The sequence below is a fragment of the Corvus kubaryi genome, unplaced genomic scaffold, assembly GCF_017639235.1.
Source record: "Corvus kubaryi isolate FWS band 111438036 unplaced genomic scaffold, C.kubaryi_AGA036_p1.0 split1-65, whole genome shotgun sequence".
NCBI lineage: Eukaryota > Metazoa > Chordata > Aves > Passeriformes > Corvidae > Corvus > Corvus kubaryi.
In genome coordinates, this window is record NW_024582080.1 from 40,665 (window position 1) to 54,551 (window position 13,887).

General features: G+C 42.6%; 1 protein-coding gene across 3 annotated transcripts in view; it reads right to left on the reverse strand.

The window, feature by feature from the left end:
* The window catches only part of LCP1 (lymphocyte cytosolic protein 1), a 50,946-nt gene that overhangs the window by 17,121 nt on the left and 19,938 nt on the right, over positions 1–13,887 (reverse strand). For all 3 annotated transcript variants that reach the window (XM_042014171.1, XM_042014172.1, XM_042014170.1), the window contains exons 2-4: positions 3,116–3,206; positions 1,107–1,258; positions 285–414 (exon numbers count right to left, since the gene is read on the reverse strand). In XM_042014171.1, the coding sequence (XP_041870105.1) occupies positions 285–414; positions 1,107–1,258; positions 3,116–3,182 (349 nt within the window). In that variant the 5' untranslated portion in view covers positions 3,183–3,206. The remainder of the gene's footprint in view (positions 1–284; positions 415–1,106; positions 1,259–3,115; positions 3,207–13,887) is intronic.

Here is a 13,887-nt window from a genome sequence, read left to right on the forward strand (position 1 = left end):
CAGGGTGGGCTGTGCCCACAAGGCAACAAAAGCAACCAACTTTCACCTTGGAGAAACAGGCAGGGAGAAGAGCCCTGATGGGGTTGTGCTCTCCATGAGAAAAAGTCAGGAACCATCTGTTTGCAAGGGGAGTTTACTGAATGAGTGCCTAGTAAAGTACAAGGAAATGGGCTATCAGCAGCGGGGAACCTGTGCCTTGCCTCCCTGGCAAGCAGTGGGCAGGTGTTTGTGCTGCTGCAGCCATGGCTCACTTGCTGCTATCAGTGTGGGACAGCTGCACCTACCTGAGTACGAGTGTTGGGTGCCAGCACTGGACTGCTCCGACGTCCCCCCGATAGCACAGATCCCCTCCTTCTTGTTGATTTGCTTTCGGAATGACTTAGCAACATCATCACTCTTCAGGTCTTGGAAAATCTTTCAAGCATGAGAGTGGATTTTAGAATTTTGGAGAACTAAACCAAGCTAAAACAGTGAGCTCTTGGGCCGGGAGACACATTCTCTCTGCTTCATAAAAAGGGCTTGACTATTTTCAGTGGGTTTCTGTGTACAATCAGTGTATCTGCTGAGGTACAACAGGACTATACTCAGCTTTTATGCTTTCAAAACAGGGAACAAAGATCAGCTAAGTAACAAAAATGTTACTTTGGAGCAGAGCAGTTTGGGTTTGAAGAAAGAGCAAATAGAAACCTACTTCTCCATCCTGAGGGAAATCCCACTATTTTACCATTTGCACTTGACTCAGTTCAGACCAGAAAAAGAAGAAGTTTTTTGATAAAAAAAATGCCCCATTAAGTTTTCTGTTTCAATCTGCTTAAACTTTTTGTAATCATCTAGCCAGAACGTCATCTTTTTGCAGCGTATAACTGAAAAACTATCTTGCTGCATCAACCAGACTGAAAGATATGACATCTATGCAGTAAGCAGCTGTATTCATATCACTTGTCCCAGTTAACTGCAGGATTTCTAGTTTGGTTACCTTCTGCTTTCAACTTTTCCAGTGAGGTGATTCATTGGATTAATGTGGTGCCCAAGAGACCCTGTGCTTGTGCCTCTGCTGTGCCCTGGGGATCACCTTGAGTGACTGAAATAAATAACATCTTACTTACTGAAATAAATTCATCAAAACTGATCCTGCCATTCCCCGTGGTTGTCAGACTCTGAATGAGCTCTCTGGCTTTATATCCTGGGAGAGGGAGATTGGCAGCCTTCAACACTTCTGTTAAATCATTGGCATCGATGAAGCCATTCCCGCTGATATCTGCAAAGATTAAAGCAAACTTTTACATTCTATATCAGCCCAATGACATTTTCTGCACATAAAGGCTGTTTTTATTTTACCCAAGCAAAGGTACATTATACACAAAGATTTGTTGTCTTGAAATCTGGTGTTTTAAATTGCTTTGGTGTTATTTACACCCAAGAAAAAATTACAATCACCTTTTAACAAACACTCATAGTGATGAATTTATATTTTTAGACATATAAATTTTAGACCTTAACAAAGCTAGGTTTAAATGGATATAATTGCCATTTCAAGGTTTACACACTGACAAATGTGATCTATAGAGGAAGCATCCTGTCTACAGAACAGCTAATGGAAAATAAAGTTGACACAATACACGTGCACTTATCCAGAGACATAATTTGTGATTTTGGCCTGTTTTCTGCATCTAATAACATCAGAAATAGGCTGGAACTGCATACAGTCATGCTCAAAATAAAAACTTCTGTGTTCCTCTGAGATGGTGCTAACATGAATAGTCCTGCTGAGCTTCCTGCAAGATCCAGGGTAGTATTTGATGAGAAGATCACCAATACAGGTTCATAGTCCTTTATTCTCCACTTAAGGAAAAACTCCACAGATAGAAAAGAAAACTGAATTTATCACACGGAGAGCTTCTGTTAAAACACTATGGTTATGACATAGATAAATGTATATATAGTTATATATGGTTATTTACATTTGGCTTCTAAGTGTCTGTATCTTTCTTTTTCTGCAGGCTCCTTTTCCCCATCCTGGAGGCTGAGGTGATTTCAAAGCAGTGTGTGCTGATTTCCTGCACAGTAAGTTGCAATTTGAATCACTTGTTGCATGCTGCAAAAAAGGCACTCAGCTCTCAGCATCACTAGCACAGATTCATACAGATTGCAAAGAGCATCCTATCCATTTCACCAGGTCATACAACAAAAGGATCTGGACTTGGAGAGGGAAATGTCTGGGGGAGGAATGAGAACTTCCTTCCAGCATTTGGGGAAGCAACCAGACCTAGTGGAAGGAGTCCCTCCCCATGGTAGTGGGGCAAGATCTAGATCGTCTTTAAGGTCCCTTCCAAGCCAAACCATGCTAACATGCTCTGATTTGCCTTGTCAGTGCGTTGGGTGTACAGGACACTCAGAGAGACCAGATTTTTAAGATTGCCAGCCTAGACTACTGTGTGATCAGAAATCCAACAACCATCACCTGAATCAGCAAGGACAACTGATTCGTGCATAATCCAGAGAGGCCGATAGATCTGCTGACAGAAGTTAAGTGAGCTGTGAGAAGCACAAAGACCTTTTCTTAGAATTTGGGTAGACAGTGATGGGTCTGTGTGACTTTAAAGGAGACAAATCAGATTAGATGTTTAAAGGTTTGGAAAGAAAACAGACAGTAGGAATATGGGACTTGAAAGGTCATTGTGAAGGGATTACAAATTTTTTATCAATTTGCACATTTGTCCTCTCCACACTCTTCCTTCTCATAGGGAATACTCAATTTACATGAAAATAAAACCTTTATGCCTTCCAAATAATTCGTCATGAATAAACAATATTCTTGGGAAAACACTTGAGAATATTTCCAACAGAGTTTGCTGTAAGCTTTTGAGGTTTTTTTGTAAACCCTGCTGGAGCCCCAACATCCCCCTCTGTAAGAGGCCAGTGCTCTGCAGTGAGCTGATGTGGTTTCGTCTGGGAGGCCTGCAGTGGCAGGAAAAGGTTTTTCTGTGGTTGCTGCAACACAACAGATCACTGCTGGAGCAAACTCCATCTCATCATGCCTGGTCAGTCAGAACATGAGAAAGAGCTTGCCACAGGTTCACACTTCAGCAGGGCCTTTCCTGTTGGCGGCACTCACCAACTTTGCTGAAAGCCTCGCGGAGCTCTGCCATCTCCTCCTCGGAGAAGTGCGCTGTCGATGCCATTTCTTAATTCTCTGAGTGGCAGGTCTGCAAGAAGAAGACACTTGTTTTCATTTGGTGCTTTTTGGGCTTGCAATTGTGAAGAAACAGAGAGGTTTTTACTTGGGTTTTCAAAGTCCTGGAGCAGCTCGCCATAGCTGAAAAGGCGGCTCCTCTCTGTATCCTGAAATCAAGTGAAGAGATGCAATTCTGTGTAGATGAGATGCAATTCTGTGTCCCTCCTGTCGTTTTGCCAGGCCCTGCTCAAAATTCCAACAGTTTTATTTACACTAATTTAACTGGAATTAAATCCTACCTCTGCTAACTCTTGTTTCTCATGGAGAAAATAGACTAAATTGTGCTGGTTCTTGTTATTCCCCCTTGGAAATGCAATTCACCAGCCAATTCTTCAGCAGTGCTGGCAGAGAAGCAGCAGCCCTGGGTGCTTCCCAGGGCTCTGGGCTGGAGCCAGAGCCCCTGGGGACATTTGCACCACTTACCTTTGGGTACCTAATGAGGAGGCTGCTCACCCTGATAAGGTGGAGGGATGGAGAGAAGCTCCTTCACAAGGTGTTCAGACCTTGTGAAGGTCTGGTTTCCCAAAAGTCAGCTACTTCTCTCCCTGGATATGTGGGGAGTTTAAGGATTTTCCTCCCAAGGTCTAAGTCAGTGCCTGAGGTTGGGTGGCTTTAGGAATGTGTGGCCAGAAAGAGTTTTCCTGTCTTTCCTCTCATCAAAGATACAAAACAGGAGGAAGGGTTAGACTTTCACTTTATAGGCACTTTTCTTAATAACCAGAAAGTTCACTTCCTTTTATCACATCATTAAACACACTGCCAGAAGATGTACATTATACCCATCTGCTTTTTCATGCACCTACTGTCCCTTGCATCTATTCATGAGGAAACTGTTCAGGAGACAATCTATTATTCTATATTTGTAGAGAATGACTCTAGTGTCCTATGTCTCTTTAAGTATTAATTAACCAAATAACTATTTAAATAGAATAGAATGGAAACTCGAGTTGATCCTGGGAAGTGGTTGCTGTAGCTACAGTGTTCAAACGAGGAAAAAAAAAATCAGAAATATGCCGTTCCCAAACTAAAATTAACACATCATAATTTAAAAAACAAACAAAAAAGTTGCTATAGCTCTCTGTAAAAACACAGAGTTATGTACAGCCTGTCTGGGCTTCAGATTCAATGCTCTCCTCAACTCATGCATTGATTCCTTGAGGCTGTGGAAACCACAGTGGACATGGCTTTGAAATAGCCCAAAAGCAATCTCATATGGTAATTTCTTGTCTACTGTCTCCCAGTACTATCATGCACCCTTTTTTTGCCTAAACACTGTGGTTTTAGGATGAGGACAGCAATAAAAGATCTGTTCATTCACTCCAAGCTTCATGAATAGAGAAATGCAGCAGAATCCATAAAGCCATTGCTCTTGCAGTTGGTTCTAACCATCATACTTTCAAGGATTACCTTTAAAAACCCCCATGATCCACCAGCAATGTGGGTTACATATATTAGGGTAAAATTAGATCCACAGTCTTCCCCCAGTCTGTCCTGGTATCTTTCCTGCCTCTGATTCCTCACTGCCACTTTTTTCTGTTGCCTGCTCCATGTTTTTACAAACTGTGGGTTAACTAAGATGCACCTGGACACATGAAAATCTTACACTATCAGCCAGAAAATCCATATTTCACTGCAAGATCATTCATTCTAGTCCACTCACTTGATCAAGCAATATAACTTGCAACATAACTTTTAATAGCATGAAGACTGTTCTAGGCATAAAAGGTAGGAAACACCACAGGTTGTTGCCTATAACATTACTTTTGCAAAGTAACCTTGAGAAAAAAGTATCAACATAAAATGGCCCCTTCTTGATGGCATAAGAAGTTATGACCTCTGATATGTCACTAAGTAATCCGTTAAATACAGAGAATCCTATTAGTAGTACATATGTTTACATATGTACACATTTATACTAATAATTCATAATAGGATGAAGGGCTTTGCTGTAACGATCCCTTTTGACATCTCCTTTAGGTCAGTATTATCCACTCTGCTGTGAGGGTAACTACACTTAGCTGAGCAACCAGACGCATCTCAGGTGCACACCGAGAACGAGGACTGGTCCTCCATCACCTGAGGGGTGGCTGTCCTCAGGTGACAGAAGGATGGTCACTGCCTGCTCCAACACACAACTGAGTTTCTCCTACATTTTCACCCCCATAGCACCTCTTGATTTCAGCCTGTCAGTTCCAGTATCGAACACCACTGGGTGTTGCTGACTAATACCCCACTGTGGTTTCACAATGGTGAGACTCGGACAGGCACCCTCTGTCAGCCAGCCCTAATTAAAGAAAACCAGAATTTTTAGATTAAAGGCTTCAGAGTTATTCCCAACGAAAGATCACTGCTGTTTTTTAAGTTGTTCAAGTAGGGAAAACAAAGCATAAGTGTAGGAACCCGGAGCGCCGAGAATATTTCTCTGCCTGTTTTTAAGGGTTCTTACCCCCCTGAACAGCACTGTTTTAGCCTCAAACCTTGGAAAAAATTACCAGTGGTCAGACAGGAACTAGAAAACACAGTGGTGTGAATTAGGTGATAGACTACTATGTAAGATTGTCACAGGGTGAAAAATTTTAGAGGTTTTGGGCTTCTCTTTGTAGTAAATAGATAAGAGTGAAAAATACCAAAATGGAGGATTATTGTTGTTCTCTAAACCTCCTTCTCCTTCTTCTACTACTCCAAGTTCTGCAGTAAAAGTAGTTTGGAATGATTGGATAGGGAATTCCGCAGTTCCTGGCTGTGTTACTGAATAAGTGGTAGGAAAGTGAAAATAATGTACATTTTTAGTAACCATTGGTTAAATTATCTTTAAAAGGCTGTGTAAATCTTGATAATTAGAGACTTCGCTCCTGCTTTCTGTGCTCTATGCTGTACCTGGGTCACACTAGTGGCTCTGTTCCTCTGATAAGACTTAATAAACAACTATCCAGCAGCATTGAAACTCAAGGAAAAGTCTCAGTTTATCTTTGAAACTCCTTGCAAGGACTTTTAGAAAATTCTCTCCCATCAGGAGAGACTTGATTTATGGCATGGTTCAGTGTCACATAAGGAAATCAAGTGAGTAAAAGTCCAAAGCTTTAGCAACACACAGCAAAGAAGGAGAGAATCCCCTTCCAAAAAGCCACCTTTCAGTATATAAAATGCTTATTTTGCTTAGATCATTAAAAGGTAATATTTAGGCACACAGATGTGTACAATGCTTCTGGATAGTAGTGGGAGAGGTCAGGCCCAATATTTTCATCTGGTTTAACCTGCCAAGAGCAGAGCCATTTGCTTCTAGGGGTCAACCACTTTCAGCACTTCACTATCCCCAACGCAAACTGAAAACACTTTGGGCATCCCATCAAGAGGGCATCCAACAATCCTGGGTGAATAGTCCAATTACTGGTAACTCACAAGGCACTGTAAGCACACAGTGCACTGCTCTATTCCAAACTGTTTGCAAAATCAGTATGACCAGGCAGATGAAGAGGAAAAAACGCAGAGGATGATATAAGAGCAAAGGAGAATATGTGGATGAGCGATGATGATGAGCAGTGTGAACAAGTAGAAAGAGCTCCTTTGAAGGGAACATTTGTTGAGGAGTCATCTGAGGGAGGAGCAAAGGGAAAATCAGCTGGTGAGAACCAGGCAATGGCTTTGAGCAAAGCGATGTATGGCCAGAAGCAAAGAGAAAAGCTGGGCACGGGAGAGGTTTGGCAGGACAGAGGGGAGCTTGGTATAGACTGAGTGCAAACAGCTTAGCTGTCAGCACAAAGGAGATACTGAAGATCAGGAGCAGCTGGGAGGAAGGACCTTGAACATGGTGTGATGGAAGATCAGTGAAAGAACTGAAGTGTCTTAGGGAGAATGAGGTCCATGCTTAGATGCTGAGACAGGATACTGAGGAGGGAGGGAAAGACAGCTCCCCGGGTCAGAGCAAGAAAGGCAGTGGAACTGCCAACAAGGTAATAAACATTCAGAAGGAAGATAAAGCACTCCCTGAGACAGTCCGAGACTCAGATAGCTTCAGGACATCCAGATTACAACATTGCCTGGCAGTGACACTTCATTTTTGTTTGCTAAGCAGCATAAACCCACTATTGCAAAAGCAAAACATGAAATTGTGCAAGTACACTATTTTCTCCTCAGAAGACATCTGAGTTACAGGTTAGTGTAAAAAAGGGAAGAGGTTCTCACCTAAGCTGCTGAGAATTGAAGCAAACTGATATCAAAAGAGCCCCTAACAAAGCACTCCCTTCCCTGCCATCATTTCCAAACCAGTATGTTACAGCCGTGCCCTAAAGCCTCCTTTTATTTGACCTTATCCTCAGAAGAACCTATGACCACACTGATGTTTTAAGAAATCTAATAGCAAACTATTTTCAGACTGGAATATAAAGGAAGAACTAAAATAATCTTAAACCTGAACATTATTGCTAAATTGAAACATGGTGATATTGACGTTCTTTCATTCCTTTTCGATTTTGAAGCCATAGTCAGAGGAGCTGCCTTGTTATGCATTGCTTGGCGAAGTGTACACCCACCATGCAAGATAAATAATAAATGACAAAGCCATTAAAACCTCAAGGTTTCCAAGACTTTTATTAAATGGTTATCTTGTTTCATACTTTTCTTCACTGCTTCAGTGTCTAAGCTTTGTTGCAAGCAAGGCAATGAAAACCCTGAAGATGTGAAATGGAACTTTATAGATAGACATAAAGTTGTACCTTTCCCCAAAACAAAAAAGTAAATTTCATGGGACAACATTACCTTTCACAAACATATTTAGTCAGGAACAATTTAACTGTGATTTGGTGTCAAGAAAGCCAAAGAAACTACTAACATTTACTCACTTTCTACCGTCAGGGCTTCGCTTTGTTAATGCACTAGTACTTTGCTAATAATGTAACTTGTCTAGTTGTTGGAGAGGGACATGGCACATGTTCCCTGGCAAATACAAATTTCCTGCTATCTTCTCTTCAAACTTTTTTTTTTCTGAAAGTGATGAAGTAAGAGGCACTCGCTGTTGCAAAACACAGCTGTTAAAGTTGCATGGGGCAGTGTGAGACTGTCCCCTTACACACACAAAACTCTGCCTTTTACTTTACCAGAGCTCATAGCTCTAGCTCCTTTTCTCTTTCCCATCTCACTCACAAATTCAGTTTCCAAAGTCCAGCTTTCTGTAAGGGTTGGGGAATACTTCCCCAGCTCTCGTCTGCATTAGACTTTCCCTCCCAGCTAACATCAAAGATGAACCCCCAGCAATCTTCCCCCAAGGGTGTCATAGGTTAGCAAGCATAGTCCCGGAAGGGACGTCCTTGCTAAGGGGTGCTTACAGTTTCCTCTGGGAACTGATAGAACCTATCAGTGGCCAGTTTGAATATGGACAATTCTCTAAGCCACTTAAAGTTGTGACCACCTCTGTGATCCACATTTAAGAATAGGCAAACTCCCCCTCCAAGCTCTCTCTCGTTTCCGGCGCTGGCACAGGTGGCTGCAGGCCCCGTGTGGGGGCCAGCGGGCCCGGCCAGGCCCTGCCTGGGCCAGGCCGGGCCGGGCCACGGCCATCCTGGAGCCATGGACCTGTTCCAGCCGTTGGAACCCCCCCCCCCCACTGCCTTGCTGTGGGCAGCCGGAGCGGCTCGGCTCTCCCCCCCCCTCTCCACTGCGATAAGAAAAATTCAACATTCCAGCTGCAAAGCTGCAAGGCCGAGGTGAGAGTAACCCTTTTATTGCTGTGAAGAGCTGAAACCCTGAGGGAAGAGAGAGAGGAGATGCTTAAAGCTGAAATTCTGTTGTGAAGCTATGATATATCAGAGTATCCTGTTGTAATTTCATGAAGATATGGGGGGTGGAGTGTTCAACTCGTGAGCAAAAGCACCTGCGCTGAGATAGGCAGATGCTGACACAGCTGTAATTTCATGAGAAGTTTGGACAGGGAGAGATGAACCAGATGAGGACTTTTGCTCCAAACGGGAAAGGAGAAAACCTCAGTCCGTAGAGATGAACCAGATGAGGACTTTTGCTCCAAATGGGAAAGGAGAAAACCTCAGTTCCTAGAGATGCTCCCAGAGATAGTCCTAACGATGAAGATGATGAAGACCCTTTGCTCCCAGGGAAGGAGAAGAGCCTCTGTTTTTGTTTCTGAACGGCTCAACCTTAAAATTGTACCCCAAAAATCTTCAAGAGTGGACCCTCGAAAGCAGTTGCGGGAAAAGCTGCAAGTCGGGGGAAAGGACTCACACGCAGGCAGAGACTCCTCTTCCTAAATGGACTGAACAATATTTGGAAGTGGGCGGCTGTCTCGTTGTGATAATGTTTTCATAGCATGAGCAAGAAGAGACTTCTCTTTCTAAATGGACTGAACAAGGTTATTATGGAAGTGGTAAACAGACTGAACATCTTAAGGGTTGTCTTTTCACATTGTCAGTGGGAGAAGGGAGGAAGGTGGGGGGAGGAGGAGAGTTCTGAAGGTGGTATAATTTTTTTCTTCTTTTAGGTCTGTTAATAAACTTCTTCATATTCTTTCAAGTTTGGTGCCTGTTTTGCATTTCTCCTAATTCTTATCTCACAGCAGATAAACAGTAATGAGTATTTTGGACCAAACCACTACACTAAATTGGTGTTTCTGCCCGGTTACAAACCGAACCCGCGACAAAGGGACAGCCTGCCCTGAATCATGCCACCAGCTGGCAGAATTAAGAGAAAGGGCCTTAGAATTGTGCAAAAACTCTTGTGATAGATCTGAAGCATCTTGAAGGCCAGAAAAATACAAGGGAAAACAAGAGTATCTCAGACATATTCAATCTTTGTCCTGCATTTATTGCACCTTTGCATACCTGCCCATTTCTGGTCACTCATCAGAATATCCCTGATAGGATATTCCTCCCCAGAAATACTTCCCTCTACCTTTCTCACAAAAGTCCATATATCCACATGCATATCTCTTCTAATAATTTGTCACAGCTGATTTCCTACAGTGTGGAAGGGCTGAGGAGGAGACAAGAGAAGAAGATTTTTGAGTTAAGTTATGATACTTTCCTTCCGGAGACAAGTTTTTGCCATTTTCAATGTCACTAAAGGGTGAGAAAAAGAGAAATTACACAGTAGATCTCATGTTGAAAGAAGAATCAATGCTACAAAACTACAGCAGTGTGGCCTAGAAGTTCCTCAGCTTGAAAGTTTCATCTTGAGCTCATCAGCAAAAACCTTCAACTAAAATGTAGCAGGCAAAGCCGTCTTGTTGACAATCAGCCAAACATGCTCTTTTGCATAATCCAGAAAAGTGTATCTCTCAATTAAACTTCACAGTCTCAGCTTATTTGCTACTATCATGCTTCTCTCTCATATATCTATTTTTAGCTGTTGTTTCTCTTACAGTTCTGATCAAAATAATGTGCTTATATCCCTGCACCAGCAGGGTGATCCATACTGCACCCACAGCAAAATAGGGTAGTAGCTTTAATGCTAAATTCAAGTGAGCTGCCTGTGATTATTTGCAGTGGTAGCTCTGGGGTATCCAGCCTTCTTAGACAAACAAACAATCCCATCAATGTCCTTTATTCTTGTTTGGTGTCACAGCTTCCAGGCAGATTGAGTGGATATTTTTTTGTAACAGCTTTTTTCTCTGCACAGGATGTAAGATAAAAACTAGAGTCCATATATCTCTTCCGTGCTGGTGAGCTACTCAGACAGCTACTCACCATGGCTGACAATGTCAGCAAACACAAACAGGTTTGGAACTGCATGCCAATTAGACACAATTTTTACACAACAACTTTGCAAATCATTTAAGAAGCACAAACTGCAACATTTTCAAACACATGAGGTGGTTTATTAAAAAAAAGTTCATTTTCCATGTTGTGCACGTAGGGGTATGACACTCTCCCTACTGAAATAACTATAGATGAATAAGAGTATTTTTTTCATTTCATCAAAGATGCTGAGCGAAATTTTAAATCCCAAAGTAGCAGAAACTCACTTGGCTCTGTTAGCAATGGGTAACTTGGATCACAGTACCTTCAGTTTGGGTGGGATCTTGCTGTTTAAATCAGCATTCACAACAACGAGAGGAATCTGTCTGGAGTTATGGCAAATACTTCCTCCCTGGTACATTATAAAGATTCATGATTTAGCTCACAATAAATGACAATCTTTGCCTCAAAGGCTTTTTAAAAGACTGGTGTCTGCAACAGCAAATCTCACCATGTATGCAGGCACTGGGATTATTAGGGTGTTGCACTTCACCTGTTTTTTTTCTTACACAATTTGAAAAAAAATCCAGCGAAAAGACATTTATCACTGTTCAGAAAGAATACAGGAATGCCCATGAGTTATTTTCTTAATGTTCCATTTTATAAAGGATCTTATTTGTCAATGTGATGCCTGAGTCCTAAATCAAATACTGGTCAATGGGGCTTAGGAAGAGAAAATCCACAGGGTCTGGAAAGAGATGGAGATCTCTTTCCAATATACCACTCAGTGGCAGGGAGGGCTAATCCTTCAAGGAAATTAAGACGTTGAAAAAGCAGAGCTCTGAACCTATAAATACTCTCCTTATGTGTCTTTTATCTGTCAGACACATCCTACTAGGGAGACAGCATGTATGTGCATATTATTTTTCAATCAGAGTCTGTAGAATTCTTCTTTAAAAAAATAAAAAAAAATAGATCCAGTACACTACATTTCTTGTTGGGTCACTTATCTTTCCCATCTCTTCATCAACACAGGCTGGCTAGCTTTAAAGTGAAAACATTTTTCCATAGATAAAGGAACATTTTGATTCTCAAACTGACAAACAGCTTCAGTCATTCAACAGATGTTCCATTTGGCATGCAAAGCCCTGTCCCACCCAGTTCCATCTTCACTAACAAAGGTGGGGGAAGAGGAGAGCATCTGCAGGGGGTGCTTTGGATATAGGTATGAGAAGCTATCCCAACTCTGCCCCATCACGACTCAGGTGGTGGATGGGCATAAAACCCTGGACAGACAGATAAATCTTCTCCTCTTATTCCTGTGTACTTCAGCCTGACAGCAAGAGGTCAGGTCACAAAGTACTGCCTCAGTCCCAAATGTCCTGTGGAAGCCTGGTAACTGATGCAAGAAAAGGAGAAGACGGCCTGTGCTTCCAGCTCCTTTGCAGGAAAACACTTCCTCTGTGCATGGCAAATATTAAAAACATGTTCCAGCTGTAAAAAAGGAGGTTTTTAGATACAAACACATATTTGCATTTGACTGGTTCCACAAGGATTTACAGATCTGCTGCTGTCACTCCTATGCCAGGAGCTGGATTCTGTCCTCAGTTTTGCAGGACACCTCAGTGACTTCAGCAGTGATCAGGCCCTTCCACCCACAAAATCAGACCAGAAAAAGGAGAGCACACCTTAACATAGCCCTCCTTATCAGCTGTGCTGCTGCTTGGACCCCCATCCTGCAATGGTGCTGTGCTGGGAGCTGTAGTGTGCAGTGGGGAACCCAAGCAGGACCTGGAGCAGCAGAAAGCTCAGTCCTCCCACTCCCCTTTCCTCTGAAGAATGATTTGACTTTATGGCATAGTCCCCAAGCCCTGTCACTGGGCATCTCTCTCATGCCTCTCACATGCCACTCTCCTGCCTGTGGGCACAGCCTCCATGTCCAGGACACCCTACTTGTTTCACCAAGGGACAGGAATTTATTTCCCATCCTACAGCTTTCCCCTTGGATAACTGCAAAAATGCACAGAGTGTCCAACAGAACCTCCCGTACTCCATCCTGCAGCACCTAAATACTGTTTCGGATTTTTTCCTAAGTATTCTTCATTTTGATAAATATTTTACATTTTGTATCAGCATTTCACTGGAGTCTGCTGTTTTGCATGAAGGGGCCGACCATGCAAATGAGCTACATTTCTGAATGCACTGTACTCCCCTCATCTCCCCTGTCTTCTTCTTTCCCCTTTACTCAATCTCTTCTTCGTTCTTTCATGCTTTATAAAAAACATATGGTGATATTTTACAGTAGGTTCTCTATCAAGATAACTCTGCTCCAAGCTACCCAGCTGCATTTTAAGCTGCTCATGACTGAAATCAGAAAGAAACAGGGTCAAAAAATTGATAGCAAAATACAAGACAATGGAGTCTGTGGCAGGTTCTGTGAGCATGAGGAGAGAAGCAACACCACTAGATTTGTTTAATTACAAACAATTTATGACCATAATAATATTTGGTCCCAGCAGTTAGTTAGTTTCAGTTGAGGAAGCAGATTCAAACCCAGTAATACAATACATCCCTTTATTGACATATAGAGTGAACACAGCTTCAGCTTCTGGGCCAAGTAAACCTGGACCTTAAGGTCAAGATTGAAGCAGAAACCCCCGCTCATGTTACCAGCAAGCAGACAGGTACTTCCCAGTCCCTCCTGGCTCTAGCATCACTTCTCAATGGAGTTTCCCACGACAGAGGGGGTTTCCACACCTCCTGTCTACTCATGAGAGCTTCCCCAGCTCATGAGGCCAGACTGCTCCTGTGTGACAGGCAGGAGGGGAGGCAGGTGAAACATGCTGGAGTTCCTCTACAGGAGGGGTTTCAGGGTGTGATCTGCTTTTAGCAAGACAATCAAACCCCATCTGCTGAACAGCCAGCTGCATTTGCTAGAGATCATCTTCACCAGACACCTGTAGCAGTACGAGA